The 26009-nt window shown below is 40.4% G+C and overlaps 1 protein-coding gene across 1 annotated transcript; it reads left to right on the top strand.

Moving 5' to 3' along the window:
* Positions 1 to 20906: 20906 nt before the first annotated feature.
* On the top strand, positions 20907 to 23138 carry SOX21 (SRY-box transcription factor 21). Its single transcript, XM_075265303.1, has one exon. It carries the CDS (start codon positions 21405 to 21407, stop codon positions 22218 to 22220), a length of 816 nt encoding a protein of 271 aa, XP_075121404.1. The 5' UTR covers positions 20907 to 21404; the 3' UTR covers positions 22221 to 23138.
* The last annotated feature ends 2871 nt before the right edge of the window (positions 23139 to 26009 follow it).

Genomic DNA, 26009 nt, shown 5'->3' on the forward strand with positions numbered 1-26009 from the left:
ATCTCGCTATAGGAATGCATTGACCAGCGTTGATTGGCCAGTGTACGGGCATTCGGCCAATCAACGCTGGTCAATGCATTCCTATGGGAAAAAGTCAGCTCATGCATATCGCAAGCTGACAGGGATCCCAACAAGATAGAGCCCCAAAGAGCTAGGTGAGTGACATTGCCCCCTAAATAAAGGTTATCCCTAGCTAACCCTGCCTGTAGATCTGTCCCTGTCTCACATTCATAAAGTTCACAGTCCCAAATTAGTCGAATGGTAAATCCACCATTCGTCTAAATTGGAGGTTATCTGTTTCTGGCCGCCAATTGCTTTTTCCAATTTTTTTTCACTGCCTACGTTGTATTTCCTGTCCCACCTTCCCTGCGCAGTTATTGGTGCAAAAAACACGCCAGGGAAGGTGGGAGGGGATATGAATTTTTAGTGAGTTTGCCACCTGGTGTTCGATTGGAATCGAACACCTCGAACGGCCTGATATTCGATCGAATATCAATTCGATCGAACTCCGTTCGCTCATCTCTAATATTTAAAAATGGAGCTTTTCCGGGGTTTTTTTTCCGAGCTTTTTTTTTAATGCAATGTGTGGATGGTATTAGCCACAATCCCATTCACTTTGCAGATACTGTAAAACGTAGCATTTACACAGCGTGGAACTTCAGCCAAAAGTAGATGTTGCACCATAGACTACAACACACAATGTCAGTTAGCTTGTTTTTATTTTTACTGTAATGACGACACTTTGTATGTAGTGGTTAAAAAAATATCCTTAACAAAGATTTTTCACTATAGACCACAACATGATGTGTCAGTCAGCTTGTTGTTTTTTGCCATGATAATGGCAAAAAATTCTATTATCAGAACCTCCCATGCTCGTATACAAGACTTCTCCCGAGCTGCACCACTTCTCTGGAATGCTCTACCCCGGACAATCAGATTAACTCCCAACTTCTACAGTTTCAAACGCAAACTAAAGACGCATCTTTTCAGACAAGCCTATCACAATTCCTAATGCACAAAATTGTCTGAACACTGTATAAGCAATGCCGCCCCTGCTACCTCTTGTGTCACCCCCTCTACCTCATAGATTGTAAGCTCTTTTGAGCAGGGCCCTCAGTCCCATTGTGTGAAATGACGTTCTTTGTTATGTATGTCTGTATCTGAACCCTATAAATTGTACAGCGCTGCGGAATATGTTGGCGCTATATAAATAAAATGTATTATTATTATTATTATTATAATGGCACTTTGTATGTATTGGTTAGTAAAAAAAATCACTTTGCAAAAGGAGATTTTACACTACAGACTACAACATGGTGTGTCAGCTTGTTTTGGGGGTTTTTTTGCTTAGATTTTTTTGGGCATGATATTGCCAGTTTGTACATACGTGGGCAAAATTGTTGGTCACAGAAATAACTTGAATCTGACAAAGGTAATAATAAATAAAAATTCTAGCAAAGACGAGCCTGCTGCAGAACCAGCGTTGATTTACCGAATGATTTGCCAAATGCTACCAGCATTCGGCAAATCAACGCTGGTTCTGCAGGATGAGTAAGAGCCGGTTCACATTAGCGCTTCCCTCCTGTTTGGAAGGTGTCCGCAGGAGAACCCCCCCTGAATGGAATCAAGCACACGGACCCGTTATAGTCTATGGGGTCCGTGCGCTTTAACTGCACAATGCTCCTCCTAAACACTCTCCTCCTGCTACTCGTGGACTTGGTGACTCTACTTTAGTCAAATAGTGGTTTCCCCTGAAACAAGCATTTTTTCCCATAGATTATAATTGGATTCGATATTCGATCGAGCAGTCGAATATTGAGGCTCTAATTTACCATAATGGAGATTATTTAAGAAAATATTTTAGTAGAACTTTGTGCTGTTAAAAAGAAAATAAAAACAAATGAAAAAACAGACATTTTCCCCTATATTTATAAAACAAGAAAAAACATGCTAAAATAAAAATAACATAACTATAAAGTGCTGTGTATCACCGAAAATTCAAACAAACCTAATGAAAAAAATCTTATGGGTTAAGACCCCACATAGTGAGATGGAGCGCAAAAACATTTTGGAAAAACTACTCCAAAACCATGCTGCATGTTTTCTTTGTCTCTTTAATATATATATAGAAAACGCTTGTGATTCCACAGTTTATATTAACATACTGCAATGTGTGGAGGAGATTAAACAAAATAAAATTCACTGTAATTGGTACAATAAAATGCCAAATCAGCCATAAACGCTGCCCTTTCACAATTAGGGGCCTTAGCCGTAGTACTTCATGTACCAAAAAACCTGAAAATGTTTCTGTTCATAAACCAGGGAAAATGTTCTTCTTAGAATCTCAGGTTAATATCTTCTCAGGATTATATCCTTTCCAATCAAATAGGTTAGAAAGTTTTCTATGCACTTTCTTACAGTTTAGTAAGTCCTCAACTTCACAATCTGGAAACAGCCATCTATAGGAAGAGAAATGATAGGTAAATTGATTTGTGTAAGTGCCTGGAATGACCCATTGATACATCCCTCAACATTAAAATTGCAACACAAAATAGGAAAGGTCTTGGAATTATGCAAATCACAGGATCAGTAAACATGCAAATTATATGCAAATGGTAAATAATGGACAACAAATACTAAAAACATTTTGATTTATTCAGTATGAAGTATTAACAAGCAGAAATGCATGCACTTACATGTCTTGGGATGCTATCAATAAGGTTATTAATGGTTTCCAACAAGCTGGATGCATTTGGACATGCAAATCAACAAGATTGTCTGTGGACAGTTCCCTTTGTAATTGCTGACCAATGACTTCTGAGAGGCTGCAGACCATAATACCTGTTGAAAACTGGTACCTAGAGCAAATAAGTCAAAATAGAACGTAGGAGCAAAATCCAATCCTTTAGATAACACAGAAACATGCTCCTTAGGTCTGGTTCACATCTGCATTCGGTAGTCCGTTCGGGGAGTCCACGTGGGACCTCCTGAACGGAATACCAAATGCATTGGCAAGTGGTGAGCAGTGAAAGCACACAGACCTCATAGACTATAATGGGGTCTGTGTGCTTTCCGCGTACTGTTCGCATGAATCATACGGAGAGGAAAGTAGTTCATGAAGTACTTTCCTGTCCACATGTTTCATGCAGACACCACACGGAAAGCACACGGACCCCATTATAGTGTATGGGGTCCGTGTACTTTCATAAGCTCTCTGCTTGCCAATGCGTTCGGTATTCCATTCGGGGAGTCCACTTGGATTCCCCGAACGGATTACTGAACGAAAATGTGAACCAGGCCTTATAGAGATTACATGACGAAAAATTAATCACATTCTTTTCATCACTGCCTTGCATTCGCTATTAGAGTAACAACCTGTGGTGTCAGCGGCATAATCGCCAGGCTCATTTTTCATTTGTTGATTTCTTTTTGTACGATTTTAGTTTGAAAACAGAGAGATTGGGTATTTTGACCCCATAAGGTCATCTGACTAATAGATTCCTGAATTACCAGCCTAAGGCTGAATTTACTCGTTGTTTTTTGGTTAGGATTTTGAGCCCAATTCGCCTCAAAATCCAGACCAAAAACACAGCTCCCATTGAAATCAATGGGAGCCGGTCAGTTCTTTTTTGCAGGAGCCGTTTGTTCTGGCTCCTGGAAAAAAGAAGCAGCATGCTCATTCTTCAGGCGGATTTGCCTCACGAATCCACCTAAAGACACTCCCTCTTCCCAACATTCATTGGGCCTAATCCAGAGCAGAGTGCACGACTGGATGCCAATGCAGTGCACCGGCATCAAATTGCAGCTACCCATTTTTTGTCCAGAAACTGAGGTGGCCTCCGCCTCAGTTTCCGGACCAAAAAACCCTGTGTGAACCTGGCCTTAGAGTTACCTTCCTTTCCAGAGAGGGATTTTAGATTCTCTTCTTTAAATGAGAAATTAATTGATTCTAAATTATTAACGTGTTTTTGCTTCTGTTATTGTAAATGTTACCTATTTGTTTAATTGTGTAGGGGTCACCTGATGTGGGGTGAATTTTGGAGGATGTTACCTTCAGATGATTTAAATAGTCTGATACAGGTGTTCTCTTTATGCTTTGACTAAGGATCCATGTAATCCATGAAACATGTAAAAAGTTTTTCTTCCAATTAAAACATGCTGTTTTTACTTTTTAGCAATGGAAAATAAAAATTTGTCATAACCATGGCCTGTATATAGCATGACTATGGACTGATTTTTACTCACTGGAAATTAGCAGAATGAATGACAGCAAGCAGAGATCTAGAAAACCGTGAGGAATTTATACAGAAAGTATATTTATTATACAAATAACAACATTCATCTGAAAAATATAAACTTGGGAAGGGGACACATTTTTTGAGACTTTGACAGTTCACAAACTTTGAGAAGAAACATGCAAGTGGCCTCCACTTGAATTTTCTCAGGACAGCAACCAATAACCTGGGGGGAGAGCTGAGCAAAGTGACCAGCGGTGAAGCCAACTGAGGTGAGATCATGTTGGAGTCCTTGTTTTGTCACCCACCATAATACTGTGCATGTTTGTGACCCCACACAATACAATATGCTCCCCAGAGGCCCCCCAGTATAATGTTCCACAGTGGCCCCACACAAAATAATATAAAGTAGGCTGCTTCCATAAGGACCTGCATTAAAAGACTTTTCTTGGAAAAATAAAATATCCTTGCAGCATCCATATATAGGGTCGCTAACATACGAAAAGATTGACTCCACGCAGAAGAAATGCTTGACGTTCCTGGCTAAGCCTATTACTTGTTGGAGTGGTGACAAACTTCAGCCAGGCATTTCCAAACATTTCCAGGGTGTGTTTGAGACCTGCAAGTGGAGCATAGCTGGGACCTGGAGTGACAGAGTACTGAGGAGGGGTGACATATTGTTATCTTAGGGCCCCCACCATTCATAGTTTGTTTCCCATCAGAAAGAATTTTAACTATTAAAGTGAAACTGTTAGCAAATTTTAATATTTATTATTAACTCAAAAGAGTCATTTATAATACAATTTCAGGTTCATATGCAGGAGGAAGCAACTAAAAGGGAGCAAAGAGATCTCAGTTTAATAGTATTATGTGCAGAAGATGCACAAGAAGTCCAACAAAGAACCGCTGATGGGCCACACGGTGGCTCAGTGGTTAGCACTGCAGCCTTGCAGTCCTGGTGTTCAAATCCCGCCAAGGGCAAAAAAACATCTGCAAGGAGTTTGTATGTGCTCCCTGTGTTTGCATGGATTTCCATCCCATATTCCAAAGACATACTGACAGGGAAAAAAAACCAAAGATCCACTGAGCACTTTGTCATTCAGAGAGTAAGTATGAACTGTTACTATACAGCTCCGTAATAAACACTAGTAATATACACTTGTGGGACCATGGACCTTTGGTATACAAAACACCACAGAAAACTGAATCTAACAGAACAGAGCTACCTCCCCCCCCCCCAAAAAAAAAAAAAACAAAAAAAAAAAAACGGCCTCGGTATTATGGTGACCATGAAAATATGATGGAGCTTCAGTTTGAGTATTTCTGTTTTTACATTGAACCAAGTGGGCAGAATACTGTATTAAGACAGAAATGGTTGTGAGGACACGTTAATCCAGGGTTTTTATACTGACTGCCTGATTTGGAGTCGGGAAGGATTTTTTCCCCCTGAAATAGGGCAATTAGCATGAGCCTCATGGGGTTTTTTGCCTTCCCCTGGATCAACACTGTAAGGGATTGTAGGGTTATAGGTTGGACTTGATGGACTTGATTTATCCAACCTCATCAACTATGTAACTATGTAAAACAGAAATAATGCCTGAAGGATTCTGTAAACATATTTACATACATAGGAGAACTAGAAGAAGAAAAAAAGCATACAGTATACAGGCAATGGATCCAACGTGCAGTTCCAACTGTGGCCACTATGTCTGTCACTTCCTGTTGTCAGGAAATGGACCATGGGTGATAGAAAGAAATAGTCTTCAGCAGACACTATTGACTTCTATAGAAGTTTGTAGGCATGCCTTGTGACGAGGCCATTGTGTAGTGATAGGGAATAGATAAGCTGTGAAATCCTCTATTGTGACTGGTGGATTCTGTGTCTTATCTGCAAATATATGATAAATGTGATAATCAGTGTGCTGATAAGTGAGGAGGGCTTGTGCAAAAGAAAATCACCTCTGGAACTGAAACTATAAGCATTTCATTTGGCTTAGTAGATAGATAGATAGATAGATAGATAGATAGATAGATAGATAGATAGATAGATAGATAGATAGATTCCAAGCAGTGACGTTTCGGTTCTTATCTGAACCTTTCTTTGAGAAAGGTTCAGATAAGAACCGAAACGTCGCTGCTTGGAATAAATCCACACTTTTTCTAAATATTGGAGTGCTGCCATTTTTTCCATTTTCTATATAAAGTTGAAGATTAGCCACCTTCCAGTTTGGCTTTGCACCCGGTTTGTATGCTGTGCTGCTTCTGCATTTTTTTCTACTAGATAGATAGATAGATAGATAGATAGATAGATAGATAGATAGATAGATATTTTTATAAATAAATATATATATATATATATATATATATATATATATATATATATAATATACATGTATTAGAAAGGGTACTATAACTTCTGAAAGGGACTACTCTTGTAGGTCAACATGCTTGAAACCTATGTTTCTTAGAAAACCTGGTATTGAGCTATAGGTAACTATTTTGTTTTGTTTTGATAATTACCATCCCCACTGACCCAGTGGCCAGGTGTTATCGTAAAAGAACGATCATCTTCAATATAATTGTTTTCTCTACTTTTCTCTGACTCATCATGCCTATGGGATTCTTGCACATCCTCATAATTTCCAGCTCCAGATTTCACCCTAGTGCTCTGGCCGAACAACTACCTGTACCAAAGCCCCTGCCATTGCAACTTCCACCACCAACAGTAATGTCTTCCTCTTCCACCTCTGCCCCCTCTACTTGCAAAAAATGACTGTTCTCATCCAAAAAAAAAGGAGGAAGACTCTAACAAGGAGAAATTGTTTTCTCTGCAGGTACTACATCACTATGTTGAGTCCACCCACTTCTCTTTCTGCCCCCACACAGTATAATGCTCCTATAGTCACCCTACCATGATATGCCTCCACATTATAATATTCCGCTCCAATTACACCCAAATATAAAGTCCCTCTTCTGGTGTCCAGGTTTACAGTAAACTGGTAGAAACTAGAGGGGAACGTTAAACTGGGGCAGCTGGACATTATACTATGGAGCAACTACTTTAAACAGTGGGGGTAGCTGGAGGTTCAATGTGCGTGACGTCATCACAAAGCACCTACAGCTCATGGGGTTTGTTTTGGCTATTGCCCAAACAAAACCTTAACAAAAGATCTTTCACTAACAGGACTGACTTTGTCAGTAAAAATAATGTAAGATACTCTGTGGACAGTCACTTTAATGCAACATACATTAATAGTAATGAGCAATGGCAAATCTGACACTGTATTGTAAAAAAGTCACTCTATTGCATAAAAACAATTAACAAAATAAGATTATTGACAATGAAAGTATTAACTGTCCAGTGTGTTGGGGAATCTGTACAAACTGCAGTCCCAGGATTTCACATCACATTGCAGAAAAATTCTCCCTCCCTCCACTTCTATGATTTCCCTGCCTATCCACCTTGATTAAAGTTAATTAACCTTGTTCCACTCGTCCTCCTCATATTATTCTGTAGTTCTATTTCACGGTTGCTCTTGTTTTCTAGTACAAAATGATGCCATTGCTTGAACACATCCCAAAATGGCTCTATCTTCCTCAGCTAAACTCTTATGTTGTGTCTGTGACATCAGTACCGTATAAGGCCTCCATCTACCATTCACTATTGTCTGAGAGGCGGTAAGGTGATGCAGAAGCCAGTCAACGTCACAAACACGTGTTCTCTGTACTTTCACTGTGCAATGTTTGTCACAAGGGCAATTTTATTTCTTCCAAGAAAAATTGCAAAGGTTTTGGTTTTGCTAAAGACAAACATTTTGGAATATGTGGGTCAAATCCGGCTCATATTGAATCAGTTTGCCCATTTCTAACCATATGTATGAATTGCTGTGAGCTACTGCATGTTCCATTGTATTCTACTAGACAATATTAATAAACCTGCGCCACTGTGTACAATGTGAGAATTTTGTATATGATGGATGAAAAAAAGGCTGTATTAAACAACATACTGATAGGGAATTTATACTGTGAGCCCTACGTGGGACGTTAGTGACAATATCTGCACATCGCTGCAGAATATGTTGGAACTATACAAAGGAGTTAAATAAATAGATAAGAAAGAAAAGGCAGAGAAATAAAGAAATTACAAATACATTCTTACATTACAAATATATCATTGTCTACCCATTCAAATCAGTGAAAAGGCATTGTCATCTCCAGAAGACAATTAGAAAGAGCTTACTATACGCAAATTATATTGATCCCTGTATCCTTTATATAATTGCATTTCATAACATCTTAAGTTCCACGTAGAGCAATAATTTCATACCTAATAAGAGAAGTTAAAACTTTTCTTTCAAAGTGATGTAAAAGTACCTTGACTGTTCATATGAAACCAGCGCCGACTATCAACCACACTTCATTTCATTCCAAGCCACAGGGCAAAAATGTACAAGAAGCACAAAAGAACAAGAAATGAATCAGGGAGTAACCAGAAACCAACAGTTTAGACCAAATACCCAGAGGGCTATATATTAAAAGGGTATGTGCTTCAAGAGGATTAATGGAATGATATCTGTATGTCAAAAAGCATGAAAGAAATATAATTCCATGTGTCAGAAATATTTCCTTTATGTATCACATTAATGGCTTAAATACTTCTAGCTTGTGACGGACACTGGTTATGTGGATTTTTGTAACATATTGACAACTTGTAACTGAAAAATAAGCTAGGAAGATGAAAACATCCAGATGCCCCAACAAACTGTACTATACCGCACTGTGCTTTATGCCATAGCTAACATAAAGTACATAGAAAAACTAGCCTGAATATATACAAGTTGACTAAGCCCTCGTTCACATCAGCATTTGGATTTCATCTGGGGGAGTCCGCACGAGGACCCACCAAACGGAATACCAAATGCAAGTGCTGGTGCAGTAAAAGCACACGGACCCCATAGACTATAATGGGGTCCGTGTGCTTGCCGCACACTGCCTGCACAAATCATGCAGACAGGAAAGTAGATGGTGAACTACTTTCCTGTTCGCACGATTCCTGCGGAGATCTGGCGGCAGGCACATGGACCCCATTATAGTCTATTGGGTCCATGTGCTGTTACTGCACCAGCGCTTGCACTTGCGTTTGGTATTCCGTTTGGGGGGGGGGGGGACCCATGCGGTCCCCTGGACGGAATCCAAACTGATCCAAGCTGATGGAATCGATGGCTAAGACCAGGGCCCCACTTTGTGAGCACACATAGTTTTGGCCACTGGAAATAATGTTAATCTAAGACGTTACGGTAAAAAATGATGCGTTTTATATTAACTGGCTAATCCAATATACACATTGCAGAGAAAATCTGCAGCAGAAATATGATTTCAAAAATGCTTCCAATTTTTCAAATCACGTATGTCAATTATTCCTACAGAAACACTGCCGTTTCCCATATAGGTATAATAGAAGCAGATAGTCCACAGAGGGAAAACTCTGCAGACGTTCTGTGAAAAACGCTATGGAAAACAACTCAATATATTGTTGCTGTAGTCTTTTCCACAGCAATTCACTGTGTGGGACTTTGCCTTAGGCTGAGACTCCACATTGCAGAAACGCAGCTTTTTGTTGCAGATTTTGCTGCAGTTTTTTGAGCTAAACTCAGGAGTGGATTTAACAGAAAATAAATGTCTAAGAGATTCCTTTATATTTTCCATTGCTTTCCAATCCTCTCCTAGCTTTGGCTCAAAAAAGCTCAGGAAAATCTACAATAAAAAAAAGCTGCATTTCTGTGACGTGGGGCTTCAGCCTTAGGCAAAAGCCCCACATTGTGGAAATGCAGCTTTTTTGTTGCAGTTTTTGAGTCAAAGCCAAGAATGGCTACAGAAGGAATGAGATAGGTGTAGGAAGTCCTGTGTTTCTGCAACGTGGCGCTTTAGCCTTAAGGGGTTTTCCAAGACTAGAAATTAAGGTCGGGGCCCCATGGACAGGAAACGCCGCGATTTGCAAATCTCAGCATGTCAATTATATCTACGGAAATGCAGACGGCTTTCCCTTAGATATAATGTTAAGAGAAAGTCCGCAGAGGAAAACTCTGTGAACTTTCTCTTAAAAGTGCTGCGGAAAGAACCGCAATGCGTTCACGCGGTGGTTCTTCCCGCAGCGCTTTAGTGCTGCGGATACGGCCCATGGGTTCTTAGCCTTATGGTATATTTTTTGAAGTGGCAACACGGTGGCTCAGTGTTTAGCTCTACAGCCTTGCAGTGCTGGAGTCCTGGGTTTGACTCCTGCCAGGAACAACATCTGCAAGGAGTTTATATGTTCTTCCTGTGTTTCTGTGGATTTCATCCCATTCTACAAAGATATACGGATAGGAAAAAAAAAAGTACATTGTGATCCCTATATGGGGCTCACAATCTACGTAACAAAAAAAAAAAAAGTGTATTCTTTGAAAAGGTCATCAATATCAGATCTGTGTGGGTCACCAAGGACTGTACACAGAGCCATCTGCTCAATCTTAGAAAGCTTCTTTGGCTAGTCTCAAGTGTTGTCACAGATTTGCAATATTTGATAAAACCTCAAAATTTACTATAAGTCTTGGTAGCCTATTACTATTGGCTATTTATCTCTGTAATTACATCATAAAATGTGAAAGATGAAACATACATTATATTTTCTCTAGTCTGTGCAATGATGTTGTACTAAGTATGTCCTTATGGTTCTTTGGAAGTCCACTTTCTCACTCTCTTTCTCTGTGTGTGTGTGTATATATATATATATATATATATATATATGCATTTGCCTAACGCTTTAATTTGCTGTTACAATGGGAGACTTTGACAAGTGTCTAGTCTTTATATACACACAACTATCCAGCCACAGAAAGAAAATGCCATCAATTGCCGTTTTTTCTTGTACAGAGTGAATGGTACAAGACCAGTAAAGGATTATATAGGACTTCTGTCATCATAAGAGGCATTAGCTCTTACTAGTATGACTTGCTATGTGCTAAATGTCCTATATCTGAATAACTAAGAGCTTATTTCAGTGCTTTGTCATTACATGATTAGGCTTACTGTGCCATGTATTACATTTCCATTGTACAGATGATGTAGGGGCAGATGAAAGGAAATAGTCCTGTATTTATGAAAATACATAATCATCTACTGTATTCTGCTATCAATTGCACAAAGTGAAGAAACCAAATTAATTCCAATACATTTTTATAATTCACTATGGTAATATAGTCTATTAATGTTACAATATATATTAGTAGAAGGTAAATGGAAAAAGTGGTGGAAAATTATACAGAACTCAATTCTAACATCATCATTTCTAATAGTGTGTTACAGCAGCGCTCCTGATCAAATAAATAATTTCTGCATTAAAATCTAATGTATATTACCATTCCCCAGGGCTAGACTGTAGTCAAACTTATTGATATTAGAACATTTTAATCATTCTTTTTGCATGAAATTTAACTCTTTACATTTAATAGACCTTGAAATGACTGCTAATATTCAGCTTTCACATACTGTATATGACATATGTGAAATATTTTAGAAGACCTAACAAACTGATACAATTATTGACAATAAACATGAGTATTTTATGTAAATGCTTAGAAATATATTATTTGTATTACTTTCATTATATTCTTTTTTACCTCTATAAAGAATAGATTTCTTTCCATTCTCTGCATTGTTTCTGTGATACTATGTGTGTGCACTTTGATGTACTCATCCTACTAATATTATAAATGTGAAAGTTTGGATGTTTGTATGTCTATTACTCGATCACGCAAAAACAGCTGAACGGATTTGGATGAAATTTGGCATATAGATATTTTGTAACTTCGATGAACACATAGGCTTTTTATCCCGGTAAATTACATGGCTTCACGACTGTTATGAATTTATGTTCACATACTATATTAAACTGCTCTTGGCAGCAGCTTATCTGAGCTTCTGCTGAAGCCAGGTCTGTTAACTCTCTGTGTAAACACACAGATAACACTGAGTCCATTGTGTACAAGCATCTGCATATTATCTGATCTGCTCCAGACAGTGCTGACACACTGGATGGAAAAACACCTTTAATCCAAATTGTCAGTTTGACAATTTTAAACTTGCCAGGAAAAAGAAAATCTAATTTGTTGCAAAATTCTAGAACAACAAGAGCTATGAAGGTAGCCAGAAGCCTGAAGCGGATCTCAGGGGGATAATCGACACCAACATCACACTCATTATATGACATCCCATCGATCTGCTGAGATGCCAGAACAAATCCCAGGCACAATGCGAGGAACAAGTTCAGTGGCAGGCCAGCTTGAGAGCTGCCGAAGCAGGCGGATCACTGACGCCAACAACACACTCAATATATGGTGTCCCAGGGAGCTACTTAGATGCTGGAACAGTCACAGGCACGGCGCGAGGAACAAGTTCAGCAGCAGGCCAGCTTAACAGCTGCCAAAATTCCGAAGCAAGCGGATCATCAACGCTAACGAGACGCTCATTATATGGCGCCTCAGCCAGCTGCTGAGATGCCAGAACAATCACAGGCACGGCGCGAGGAACAAGTTCAGCAGGAGGATAGCTTGAGAGCTGCCGAAAAACTGGAGCAGGTGAACCATCGACAGCAGCAATTTTCTGAACATAGGCGGATCATCGACGCCAACAACACGCAAAGTTACAGGCAGATGCTAGTCCTACATATACATGTCATATACCTACACAAAATGTAAGGGGTTGCCCAAAGTTTTGAAGTTATAACCAAACAAAACATTAGGGGATAACTTCATTCTCAGTGGGCATCCAACTGCTGGGACCCCCAAATCTTCCCAAAAACAGGTCTAGTTCCCCCGTCTGATGCAGCGACAAGCCAAATATGTTCCCTGAAGCTCCATTGATTCTGTATTAGAGCACTGGAGATAGCTAGGCACAGCACTCAGGTATCTAGGGTGCTTCTCTAGAGAATTAATGGAGTGTCAGGGCTCGTGCTTGTCTTTTCGCTCCACCAGGACATGGATCCGGAGTACTATTCTCAAGATTGGTGGGGGTCCCAGCAGTCAAAGCCCCAATCATGCAAATGTACTATATGTATAATGTGTGTGTATATATATATATATATATATATATATATATATATATACTGTATATATATATATATATATATATATATATATATATATATATATATAGTTTTGTGAGTATAAGGTGTGCATGTGTGTTTGTGCATATCTGTGTATGTATCATATAGCAGCATTGTATGTGTATGCAATATATCAGTATTACAGTGTTGGCCAAAAGTATTGGCACCCCTGCAATTCTGTCGGATAATACTCATTTTCTTCCAGAAAATGATTGCAATCACAAATTCTTTGGTATTATTATCTTCATTTAATTTGCCTTCAATGGAAAACCACAAAAAGAATTGCCAAAAAGCCAAATTGGATATAATTCCACACCAAACATAAAAAAGAGGGTTGGCCAAAAGTATTGGCACTGTTTGAAAAATCATGTGATGCTTCTCTAATTTGTGTAATTAACAGCACCTGTTACTTACCTGAGGCACCTAACAAGTGGTGGTAATAACTAAATCACACTTGCAGCCAGTTGAAATGGATTAAAGTTGACGCAACCTCTGTCCTGTGTCCTTGTGTGTACCACATTGAGCATGGAGAAAAGAAAGAAGGCCAAAGAACTGTCTGAGGACTTGAGAAGCAAAATTGTGAGGAAGCATGAGCAATCTCAAAGCTACAAGTCCATCTCCAAAGACCTGAATGTTCCTGTGTCTACCGTGCGCAGTGTCATCAAGAAATTTAGAGCCCATGGCACTGTGGCTAACCTCCCTAGATGCGGATGGAAAAGAAAAATTGACGAGAGATTTCAACGCAAGATTGTGCGGATGGTGGATAAAGAACCTCGACTAACATCCAAACAAGTTCAAGCTGCCCTGCAGTCTGAGGGTACAACAGTGTCAACCCATAATATCCGTCGGCTTCTGCATGAAAAGGAACTGTATGGTAGGATACCCAGGAAGACCCTACTTCTTACACAGAGACACAAAAATGCCAGGCTGGAGTTTGCCAAAACTTAACTGAGAAAGCCAAAAACATTTTGGAAGAATATTCTCTGGTCAGATGAGACAAAAGTAGAGCTTTTTGGGAAAAGGCATCAACATAGAGTTTACAGGGGAAAAAAAGAGGCCTTCAAAGAAAAGAACACGGTCCCTACAGTCAAAGATTCCAGAGGTTCCCTGATGTTTTGGGGTTGCTTTGCTGCTTCTGGCACTGGACTGCTTGACCGTGTGCATGGCATTATGAAGTCTGAAGACTACCAACAAATTTTGCAGCGTAATGTAGGGCCCAGTGTGAGAAAGCTGGGTCTCCCTCAGAGGTCATGGGTCTTCCAGCAGGACAATGAATGAGAAAGCACTGGAGACTTCTAAAGTGGCCAGCAATGAGTCCAGACCTGAATCCCATAGAACACCTGTGGAGAGATCTCAAAATGGCAGTTTGGAGAAGGCACCCTTCACATCTCAGGGACCTGGAGCAGTTTGCCAAAGAAGAATGGTCTAAAATTCCAGCAGAACATTGTAAGAAACTCATTGATGGTTACCGGAAGCGGTTGTTCGCAGTTATTTTGTCTAAAGGTTGTGCTACCAAGTATTAGGCTGAGGGGGCCAATACTTTTGTCCAGCCCATTTTTAGATTTTTGTGTAAAATGATCAATGATTTGACTTTTTTTCGTTCTCCTTTGTGCTTTTTCATTGCAAGCAAAATAATTGAAGATATTAATACCAAAGAGTTTGTGCTTGCAATCATTTTCTGGAAGAAACTGAGTATTATCTGACAGAATTGCAGGGGTGCCAATACTTTTGGCCAACACTGTATATACAGTATGTGTGGGATATAGCAGCACAATATTATGTGTGCAATATAGCTGTACAATTTATGTATGTGGTAAAATAGTGCTATTTATGTTTGCAATATAGAACTGGTTCATATGTATTATTGATGATCCAACTTGTAGAAGTGTAACTATAGTCCTGTGTGTGAATTTTAAATGAATGTAACAATGCATTACCAATTCTTAAACTAATATATACATATATACAGTATATAATTATTTAGATTGTAGAATGAGAACATTTCTGAATTTATATGAATTAAAGGAGTCTAGGATTAGAAAATATGGATGCTTTCCTCCAAAAACAACAACACAACAATCCATGGGTTGTCCTTTGGATTTCTGCTTAACCCCACTGAAAATGCATATGAGATGCAATACCAAACATAACATGTGGATATATTTGGTGGAGGATGAAAGCTGTTTATTTTTCTAATCCCAGACAATCCCTTTAAGTACTCTATGGCTAGCACGCCATTATCATCAAATAGACAGGGTGTAAAGGGCCATATAACCTTCTTGTACTGAGAACTGCACCAGTTGTTCAACAATGTTGCCAAACAGCAATAGACCATTGTTGCCATTGATTTACATATAGGGATGATCAAGCTAGTCATATACTGTATTATAATGCTGTATTAGCCCGGTCTTACGCTAGGTGCACACCTGCCTCCCCAAGTGGACCCAAAAAACAGAAACCTAATCGCTTAAAAAGCGGTTACCCGCTGATCCCATAGACTATAATGGGGTCTACCAGGTTTCCACCCAAAAATTGCTTGCAGAACTTTTTTCTCTGCATATTTCAAGCAGATTTGGAGACAGAAACCCTGAACAGAATACAGGTGCAAGTGTGAACCTAGCCTAAATAAATTTTCCCCAATGTGTCTCTGCAGCTTCTGAATGCAGATATACAACTTTGTCAGGTGTCAGAAACAATTGTTAGGTCTTATTCACATGTCCATATTTAGAGATAGCACGTGATTCAATCCCCAAATTGATACTCAGCTCATCACATTTTTTAAAATTTTCTGCCCAGCAGATATCAGATGCAACAGATATTGAAGCTCTGAACTCACAAGCTTGGCATAGCCACAATCCAAAAGCATAACATAAAAATCCAAAACCACTCAAAAATAAAATTTAAGTTTAATTCCTCTGTTAAAAATCTTTTCTGAAGGGCTAACTTCCAAAATCCTACGCGTGTCGAATCCATGCATGCTATAACTAAGAAGCTCTTAGCTTCAAAACACGTAGGCTTTTAACTGAGGAATAAAAGTTCATTGTTATTTTTGAGTGATTCTGGATCTTTATGTTATATTTTCGATAGTAGTACATGAATCTGTTTACTTTCGGTCATGTGCCGTCCATGATTAATCCGTTTTTCAAATAATTTTTTTTTATATTATTTTCTGTGTGTTTGGGTCCATGTGAAATGGATGAAAAGAGAGGCCATTATTTTTTTTATTAACCCATAGACTTGCATTGGTGTAATGTATCTTTGATGCATCTGCATTTGGGACAAAATACGGCCAGGCTGGGGTGAACCATTTGTTTCTGACGCCTGAAGCAGTCCTGGACTAGCTTAGGTCAGCAAAAATGCCGCCCTCCCTGGAGCCCTGGCACAGCGCCGCCCAAAGCAGTCGCTTCAGGTCGCTTCATGGGAGCTGCGGCACTGCGGCCAGGCACACATTTTTCTTACAGATCCATGGTCCCATTAATGGGGCGCTATCAGCAAAATCATGCTGATAGAGCCCCACATATGCGTGAATAGCCTTTAAAAAGGCTATTCAGGCACCGCTAAAGTTATATTAAACTTCCCCCTCTCCCCCCGTTTTAAAATAAAACTCTAAAAAAGAATATGTTAATTTTATCTATCATGCACGGTGGGCAGGCATTCAGGGTCCGACGTCTCGCGAACTGCCATTGATAAAAAATGGCACGGGTGCATGTGCAGTAGCAGTAGTAGTATGCACCTGCGCCATTTTTTATCAGTGGCAGTTTGCGAACGCCAGAGGAAAACGGGACCCAAAGACATCACTGGAAGAGGAGGCGTGGCTGAAGATGACGTCGGACCCTGAATGCGCGCCCACCGTGCATGATAGATAAGTTTAACATATTCTTTTTTAGAGTTTTATTTTAAAACCATTGGAATTACCATTGAAAACTGCAGAGAAATTAATTTTTGTATGAAGAATTATTGATATAAAAAAATTCTTGACAGTTGTAACCTTAATAAACACTTGGTACATCGACAATTGGCAATTACTATGGACAAATTATCTGCCATTTATCTGCATAAATGGTCCCTCAGCCTATGCTTAATTGAAAACAACAATACATGCTACAACAATGAACGCCATCTATAGTCATATATAGTCATATTATATACAACTACAAATTTACATTCTAAACATATTTTATTTATTTTTAGGAAACATTTATTTCATTTATAAATGGTTCCCTAATACAAAATACTCAAAAGCAAGTACTATAGACTAACATTGTGACTAACTGGTACAGCGGGGGATAGAGGGCACTGCCAACAAGAGCTTACAATCTTTGAAGAGACAGTATGGATTATAGAGCTCATTCATATTTCATTATCTTATTGGATTTCAAGTTCTATTATGCATAAACACAAAGAAATACTCTAGACATGTTTACAAACAATTTCTAATTCCTTAGGAATATTGTGCAATTGTCTAGAAGTGACTTCACAAGTGACACACTTAAAGGCAGCCTGTTATTATTTACAGGGAACAATAGATACTCTAACTTTTTTTACAAGCATGCAAATGAGCGTATACATATAAGCAATTAGAATTCCAAGGGATGAGTTATATAATCAGCCTCTCTATGAACAAGCTTTTCTTGTTTTCTAGCAGTTTACACAGAGATTGTGTTGATAAGCAATACAAACACACACAAACACACAGGCCAAGCATACAACAAACAGGACAGGACTCTAGAACAGCTTTATGGCATTAGTGCCTGGCAACTTTTGACAGCTGAATATGATGTGGTATTGGTGGCTGATGGCTACACAAAGGAAAATGTCAGCTACTTAGGTAGTGTATGGAAACGCTTTTAGAGCACAAACAAAGTGATAAAAACACAGAGTGGATTACAAATACAGCCTGGTGATAATACTGCTGTGCTTGGGAGGCAGCTTTATAGTCATTGACAATGATTAGCTGAAGATTGTTATCTGACTGTAACCATTGCTCTGCTACTGTCTCCATTCTCTGGAAATTGCCCCCTGATTAGTGACTATGACCCCCCTTCTATAGAATACTAGAAGCTTCTGTTTGTTCTTAGCTTGGCTCTAAGGATGCAGCAGTTTAAGGACTGGAGAATATACAGGTAGACTGAGTGAGGAATTGTACAACTACAGCAAAGAGGCAGAACTCTCTTTTTACATATTTAATAACAATGTTTTATTGCACATTGTCTTGCTAAATATTAAATCTGACTGTCATCTATGAACAAGTCACTTACATAAATAAATATATATATATATATATATATATATATATATATATATATATATAAAACCAAGTGTAGAAGTTATTTGTAAATATTTGCATATAAATTATGTGTTATGCATATTGTATCTAGTTCATTAATTGATATATTTGTACCAATATGGTATATAAATAGACAGATAGGCAGACATTTTATCTGATGAAAAATAAACCTTTCACATGTGGAGTTTGGAGCACACCTTGAAGGATAATATAAACAACCTAACAGACTTAATAACAGCACACCTAGCATTGATCAAAGATAAGGAGATATTGTTAAATATGTTATAGAAATGACGGAAGCAGATGTGACAGAAAGTAATGTGAGAAATATGATTGATAGATAGATAGATAGATAGACAGACAGACAGACAGACAGACAGACAGACAGACAGATAGATAGATAGATAGATAGATAGATAGATAGATAGATAGATAGGAAATTATAGATAGATAGATAGATAGATAGATAGATAGATAGATAGATAGATAGATAAAATAATTTAGGGATTTACTTATCTGCATTTTGTTAGAACAATGTAATTTCTATTAAATAAAGACACATTGCACTAACAGTGGTACAGAACCCATAATCTGCTCTGATAACACCTGTTAGGGATTAGATTGGTGTAATCCCAGGTAGCAGTAACAAAGGTTGTTAGATACATACCTTGTCTCTGTGTATGTGAATCCATGTTGCAGACTTCTCCCTCCTCTCCCTTCTCTGACCTTTTGCAGGTGCCATTTGCTTTCAGTGACTCTTATTTTCCATTTAAGTAAGACTTCATGTTAATCTACAAATATATATATTCATACAATATTGGTCAGATCATTGGTAATGTAACTTGTAGAATACTTCAGTTAATTATATATATATATATATATATATATATATATATATATATATATATATATAGATGTGATGAAGAGATGAAGATTCTATTTCATTCATACTGATACATAGATAAGATCTTTTTCCCTATCAGCACAGTATTGTACTCCAGGTAAGTAATCTTAGTACATTGTATCCAGATGTATATGAAAGCATTCTGAGCATATGGAATGACAGAACCTGGGAATGGACACAAGCACTAGAAATAACATCTGATCGCTCCAAGTTGTGAGCCGCAGAATATAATATCCCACATACAAAGTTCCATGGTATGAAGTGAATCCCCTCACAGTGATGGACTCACTGATCTGCCTCCTTGGTGGCCATCTGCTGTGGCATCTTATGGCTGACTTGTCTTGGTTCTGCTGAGGCCCAGTCCTACCTGCAGAATAGGTGATTTATGGGGGCTCTCTAACCCCACCATATTAATAATCGCAGCCTGACTGAACAAGAGATGACACCGGCAACGAAGGCGTTAAAGGCACATACCACAATGGCCGCCACCTTGACACTGACAAGCCACGAACAGGGCGATCTAGTCCGTCCTGAATGTCAAGTCAATTTGTTACTTAAACACTTGTGACATATTCTGCGCTTTCAAGAGCTGAAGGTACAGAAGAGAACAATGTGTAGGTACTAATAGCCGCCAGATAACATCTGAGGGAAGTGTAAACATGGCGCTAAGACAAAAACATTCCCACGCACAAAGGGAAGGTGTTGAAGTTGTGTACAGAGCTGCACAATGCAGGGCATTCCAGGCGTGGAGTACTGCAGGTGCCAGGGGCATGACGGATGAGGAGTCCCTCTGGGCAGCACATAGACAAGGCACAGTGTGCACAGGTGGCTACACCAACAGCAGCACCCATCATATAGACGCACAGTGTGCAGAGGTGGCTACACCTCCAGCAGCACTCATCACATAAACTGGGCACAATGTGTACAGGAGGATAGAACTCCAGCAGCACCCATCACATAGACACAGGGCACAGAACTATTGCGATCAGTAACAGGTACAAGTTGGAAGGTGATGTAAACCAAGAACTGAAACTTTGTAAGACACGGGTGAATGAATCTAGAAATCACTATATATACATAGTGTACATAGAGGCGCACAATTAGACTATGTTACTATTGCAGTATAATATCTCCAGCAGTGCCCGGTGACAGGTGAGGGTCAGGGGGTCTCTGAGCAGGCAGCAGCATGGCAGTGAACGAGCTCCTCCAGCCCCTCCCAGACACTTCCCCATCACACACCCACCTTTCTCTCCCGCCCAGTTTCAGTTACCCAAAAAAAATCCCTTTCTGTCTTGCTCGCAGTCTCAGAGAGGGGAGTGCAGGGTGCAGGCAGGAAACTTGGAGAACTTGTGCTCCGGATAGCAGGGTGCGCTGATGCCATGTGTGCGGGGCTGAGCCTGGTCAGGCAGGGTGCTGCAGGGGATGTACCGGGCAGCTCACAGCACAGGACTCCGGGGATCTGACTGATCATTGCACTTGTTCCTGTGATTGACTGACTGCTGAGTGTACAGGAGGGAGCACATCTGCTGTCAGGAGTCAGAGGACAGCCCAGCAGCCAGTGTCACACAGTCACCAGGACCTCCTCAGCACTGTCACTGCCTCTGCTCAGGCAATAACTTTCTCTCTGGTTGTCTCCAGACAGTCCCGAGGTGTCTGCTCTCCTACCTGCTGCAAGTGCTCAATGCGAGGCCAACACTTCCTCCTGCAGGACACCTAAGACACAAGTGTTCCTTGTCATCATCTCACTAGAATGACACCTTGATAAACTACTTTACAACTCTGACATTTGGAAAGAAGCATCCCGGACTTGCTGCGGAGTACTGAGACAGGTGGAGGGAGATGTCTAAGCCGGTGGACCATGTGAAGAGACCCATGAACGCTTTCATGGTGTGGTCCAGAGCTCAGAGGAGGAAAATGGCCCAGGAGAACCCCAAAATGCACAACTCGGAGATCAGCAAGAGGCTGGGGGCAGAGTGGAAGCTGCTGACGGAGTCGGAGAAGAGACCCTTCATAGATGAGGCCAAGAGACTGCGAGCCATGCACATGAAGGAGCACCCGGACTACAAGTACCGGCCCCGCAGGAAGCCCAAGACTCTGCTAAAGAAGGACAAGTTTGCTTTTCCTATGCCTTACAGCCTGGCTGGGGACCATGAAGGACTTAAGGCGGCCGGGTTACACGGTGCCGGGGCACTGACAGACTCTCTGCTCTCCAATCCGGAGAAGGCAGCAGCAGCAGCGGCAGCGGCGGCAGCCCGGGTCTTCTTCCCACCTTCTGCTGCCGCGGCGGCAGCGGCTGCAGCAGCGGCGGCCGGCAGCGCTTCTAGCCCCTACTCCCTGTTTGACCTGAGCTCAAAGATGGCAGAGATCACATCCAGCTCGTCCTCTCTTCCCTATGCCTCGTCTCTCGGTTACCCTCAGTCCAGTGGAGGGGCCTTTCCCGGAGTGGCAGCTGCGGCAGCGGCAGCAGCGGCTGCCAGTGGAGGTCACACTCATTCTCACCCCTCTCCTGGAAATCCCGGCTATATGATCCCATGTAACTGCACAGGATGGCCCAGTCCGGGACTGCAACCTCCCTTAGCTTACATTCTATTCCCGGGCATGGGGAAACCTCAGTTGGACCCTTACCCTGCCACAGCCTATGCAGCAGCATTATGACAGCATGGCAGCCCTTGGCAGGGCACTGTCACCTCAGCACCCAGGTGTAACTCGATGTGGGACATATGAACTCAGTCCTAGGAAGTCCTTTGTGCGGAATTTCTAGCTGTCATGCACCATTATTGGGTATTTGTCTTTTTATGCTGTGAAAATCTGGAAATATGTGAGCATTTGTTGTAATGCCACGGCTGTCAGTTGCACAGATCACTATACCCTACTGCAAACACTGTGCAAATCATGTTCCTTCAGTGTGGAGGTGCTTGTATGATCAAAGTCCTATGCAAGTTCCTCTACTACTGAATCGATGGGGATAAGGTCACCCAACAAGCAAAGAACATTTCACAAGTCACCTTTTGCCTCTTTTCGCACTTGTAAGGTGGACATGCTGATCTTACCCTGCATGCACTTGCTGGACACTTAGGAAAGCTCTTATTGATGGAGCTGGGATCTGGTAAATCTATGGCCCCTCCATATAAAATAACCTTACCCGTGCCTTGGTGCACAGAGTTATTCAGCCTATGTGTAGATGTGACTAGAGGAGAACTGTCTACAAGCTGGTACTAACGATGCTCTGACCTTTCCTTAACATTCAGGAATTGTAGGTCCTTAGATCATGGCTGCTAACTCTACAGCTCAAGCTGTCACACTGGAAGGGAAAGCAGGGTCTTCAAGATGATTGTAAATGTGTACATTCAAGATGATAGCTCTTTAAAGGAAAACTTGCTGCTCACTAATAATTCCAAGTCTAAATTCTAGAAAGAAAAGAAAAACTATAATATGTGACTCTTAAATTCGTTTCTCTATATGGCAGACATTTTGTCTGGTAATTGTATATTTATTGTTTAGAAAGTATAAACTGTTTGCCAAGAATTTCCCCCAAGACGAACTTGGAATTTCCAGGCTCCTCCATGGTTTCTTTTTGGGTCCTTTTCTGTAGACCATTCAGCCCCATCCAGTCACTTTTTTCAGTTCTGGGTTCTTTTTTTGTAATGTGTACATTTGACTAATATTTGTGAATGGAGCTGGCTAACATGTACTTTTTAGTTTTTATTTTTGGCTTTCTGTAATACAAAGTAAAGAAGAAATGGTTTTAACAATTTCATCCCAATGTCTTGTTTTGTGTGTGTCCAGGTCTGCTTTAATATGAGATGACAAAGTGTGTAGAGGGATTGAAAGCGCCCAACAAAGAGCTGAAATAAAGCCCATTCTAGGGAAAAAGGGGAAAAAATCTTCTATTTCTTGTCGAGTATACTAACAAGATTTTTATCTGAATTGCCCTTACGTGCTTAGTCCAGGTGAAGTGTAACTTATCCCCTAAAGGCTGCCTTTGTTTCCCTCTTGAATGGATTTACCAGGAAATCTAAATCAAGCCATTGTTATCCAGAGCCAAAAACCAGATTTATCACATTTTTAATCGTGAATAGGAAAGGAGATAAAAAACAAGTAGTTGTATTATCTTAAGCATTCATGATTCAGCAGAACAGAGCCCATTGAGTCTTAGCGAGGTGTCTTATGACATTCTGAGAGGAGAAACTTCCATGGACACTTTATCTTGTTAGCACAAGAGCTTCCCAACAAAATCCTTGTCATTTTTTCAAAAGGTCCCAATATACAGAGGGATAGGAGACAAAGAACACCGCGGTCCTGACTTATTATATACATCTGAAAACGCAATATGTAAGAACTGAGGCACTAATGTGAATAGGTCCCATATTCTACATGACGCACTGTTGCAGATTAAAGTGCCTTGCTTTCTGATATCAGCCTTCCATAAAATATACAAGCTACCCTATTATTCCAGGGATTTAATCTGCTGTTTCTATAATTAAAGCGATCCCCTTAAATCTAGTCCTTGCGGAGCTTGCAATATTCATCTGCTTGGGAGCGATTATGCAAAACTAATTTGGGCTGTCCAGGGGTAATTATCCCTGACACGGTTAATTAAATCCTTTCAAGACTTTCCTTTGCTTTTTGTAGCAGCCCCTCATTTCTCAACAAGGAACTTCCTGCTGCTTGTCTGGAGAATACAGTGCTTTTACATATTCCCAAGACCCCCTCCTGCCCCTCAGACTGAACAGGTGAATATCTGGGGAGGGTACTTCTGCTCCCCATGAACTTGATAGTGACCATCCTAATCTGTTAGGTCTCTGCTGTGATGGTATTTGTGACATTCCTCAATATCCCACTCTATCAGGTGGTGGTGGGGAGGGGGGATTATTTTGATAGGTAGGGGCTTGTTAACCGTTTGTTGTAATTGTCAGCTATTTAAGGGTCACTGTTCTCAGCACTTTAATCCACTACATAGAGATGAAATTGATATACACTATTTAGCAATTGTCACTTTTATCACCATTTAATCCACTCTATCAGGTGTGTGTTTGTTGTGTGGGGGGTAATTTAATAGTTAGGGGCTTGTTAACCGTTTGTTGTAATTGTCAGCCATTTAAAGGTCACTTTTCTCACCATTTAATCAACTGCATAGATATGAAATTGAAATGCACTATGGTATCATTACGGCAATTGTCACTTTTCTCCCCATTTAATTCACTCTATAGATAAGATAATGATATACGCTATGTTATCATTATGGTAATGGTCGCATGGATTATGTAAAGGTATCTCTTGAGTTACAATTTGCCTGCACATGACCATGTATTTGTTCTATGCAGTATATTCACTTTCTTCAGGGGTCTCTCCTTCCTATGCTGAGCTTCTCATGCACAGGGGATGTATTTGTCCCTGTGTCATTTCCACAATCCCATACATTTCCCAGGAGTGTCTGGCTCTTTGGAAACTTTGCTAATCTCTCCCTTGGCCTTTCTCCTGGAGCCCAGTGCAGCTCGGAGGTTAGCCCCTCTTCTTAAAGGACTGATCTTATGAATTCCTTGACAATGTCCCTCCTGGCACCCCCTCCTGCCTCTGCTTTTCTCCTCTTTCTGGCAGGGATATAAGGCCCTGGTGAAAGGGCTCCTTTCTGTCCTTCAGTGGGAGCGTTTAGACAGTCGAGGAGGTTTTGTTAGGGAACAATACATGGGGTTGGGAGGTTTTGTGAGAGTGTTGTTTGTTGAAGTGCAGCTCTGAAGAAGCGGCTGCTTTCTGGGCATTGTAAGGAAAGCAATCAGTGGTATTTGGAAAACTGTTAGCATTGTGCACTTGTTCTGTGCCCATTGTCAGCCTCCTCTTTTCAGCAGGTTTTTTCAGCCCATCCAGCTGGCCACACTGAATAGCAGTGCAATGTGTACACGCTTTGTCCCTCCAGCCTTCAAGTAGCCCCCATTGAATAGACTAAGTTGACACTGCATGACAGTGAAACAACATAATAAAAAATACATGAGCCCCTGAATAGGAGCAGGCGCATAAATAAATAAAATGGCTGACCAAAACTGGATAAACTGAATGACAAAACGCTGAAAGGGGGACAAAAAGATATTTAACACGCTAGATTAGCATGAGAATGCCAGCTACAAGGCACAACAATGCATGAATGGCTCCAGCCGCCAGAAAAGAAATGGACTAAATGCCCTTCAATGCCTTCATTTCTCTATCGGGGAAAGGTAAAGATGAAGTTATGCAAATGCACTTTTATGTATATATGTATGGGGGGAAAACAACAAGCAATGGCTCAGGAATCACCACCACCACCACCATCATCATCATCATCACTGTACACAGTACACATCATGACTACCCCAACCACAGGGGATGTGTGGGAATGATGGGCAAGACATCAGAAAGATCATTACAAGGCACAATAACTACAAGAAGTACTGACAATTACACTTATTAATA

The sequence above is a fragment of the Leptodactylus fuscus genome, chromosome 2, assembly GCF_031893055.1.
Source record: "Leptodactylus fuscus isolate aLepFus1 chromosome 2, aLepFus1.hap2, whole genome shotgun sequence".
NCBI lineage: Eukaryota > Metazoa > Chordata > Amphibia > Anura > Leptodactylidae > Leptodactylus > Leptodactylus fuscus.

Coding starts and splice junctions, on each gene's coding strand:
- SOX21 (XM_075265303.1), top strand. CDS start 21,405: ATGTCTAAGCCGGTGGACCATGTGAAGAGACCCATGAACGCTTTCATG.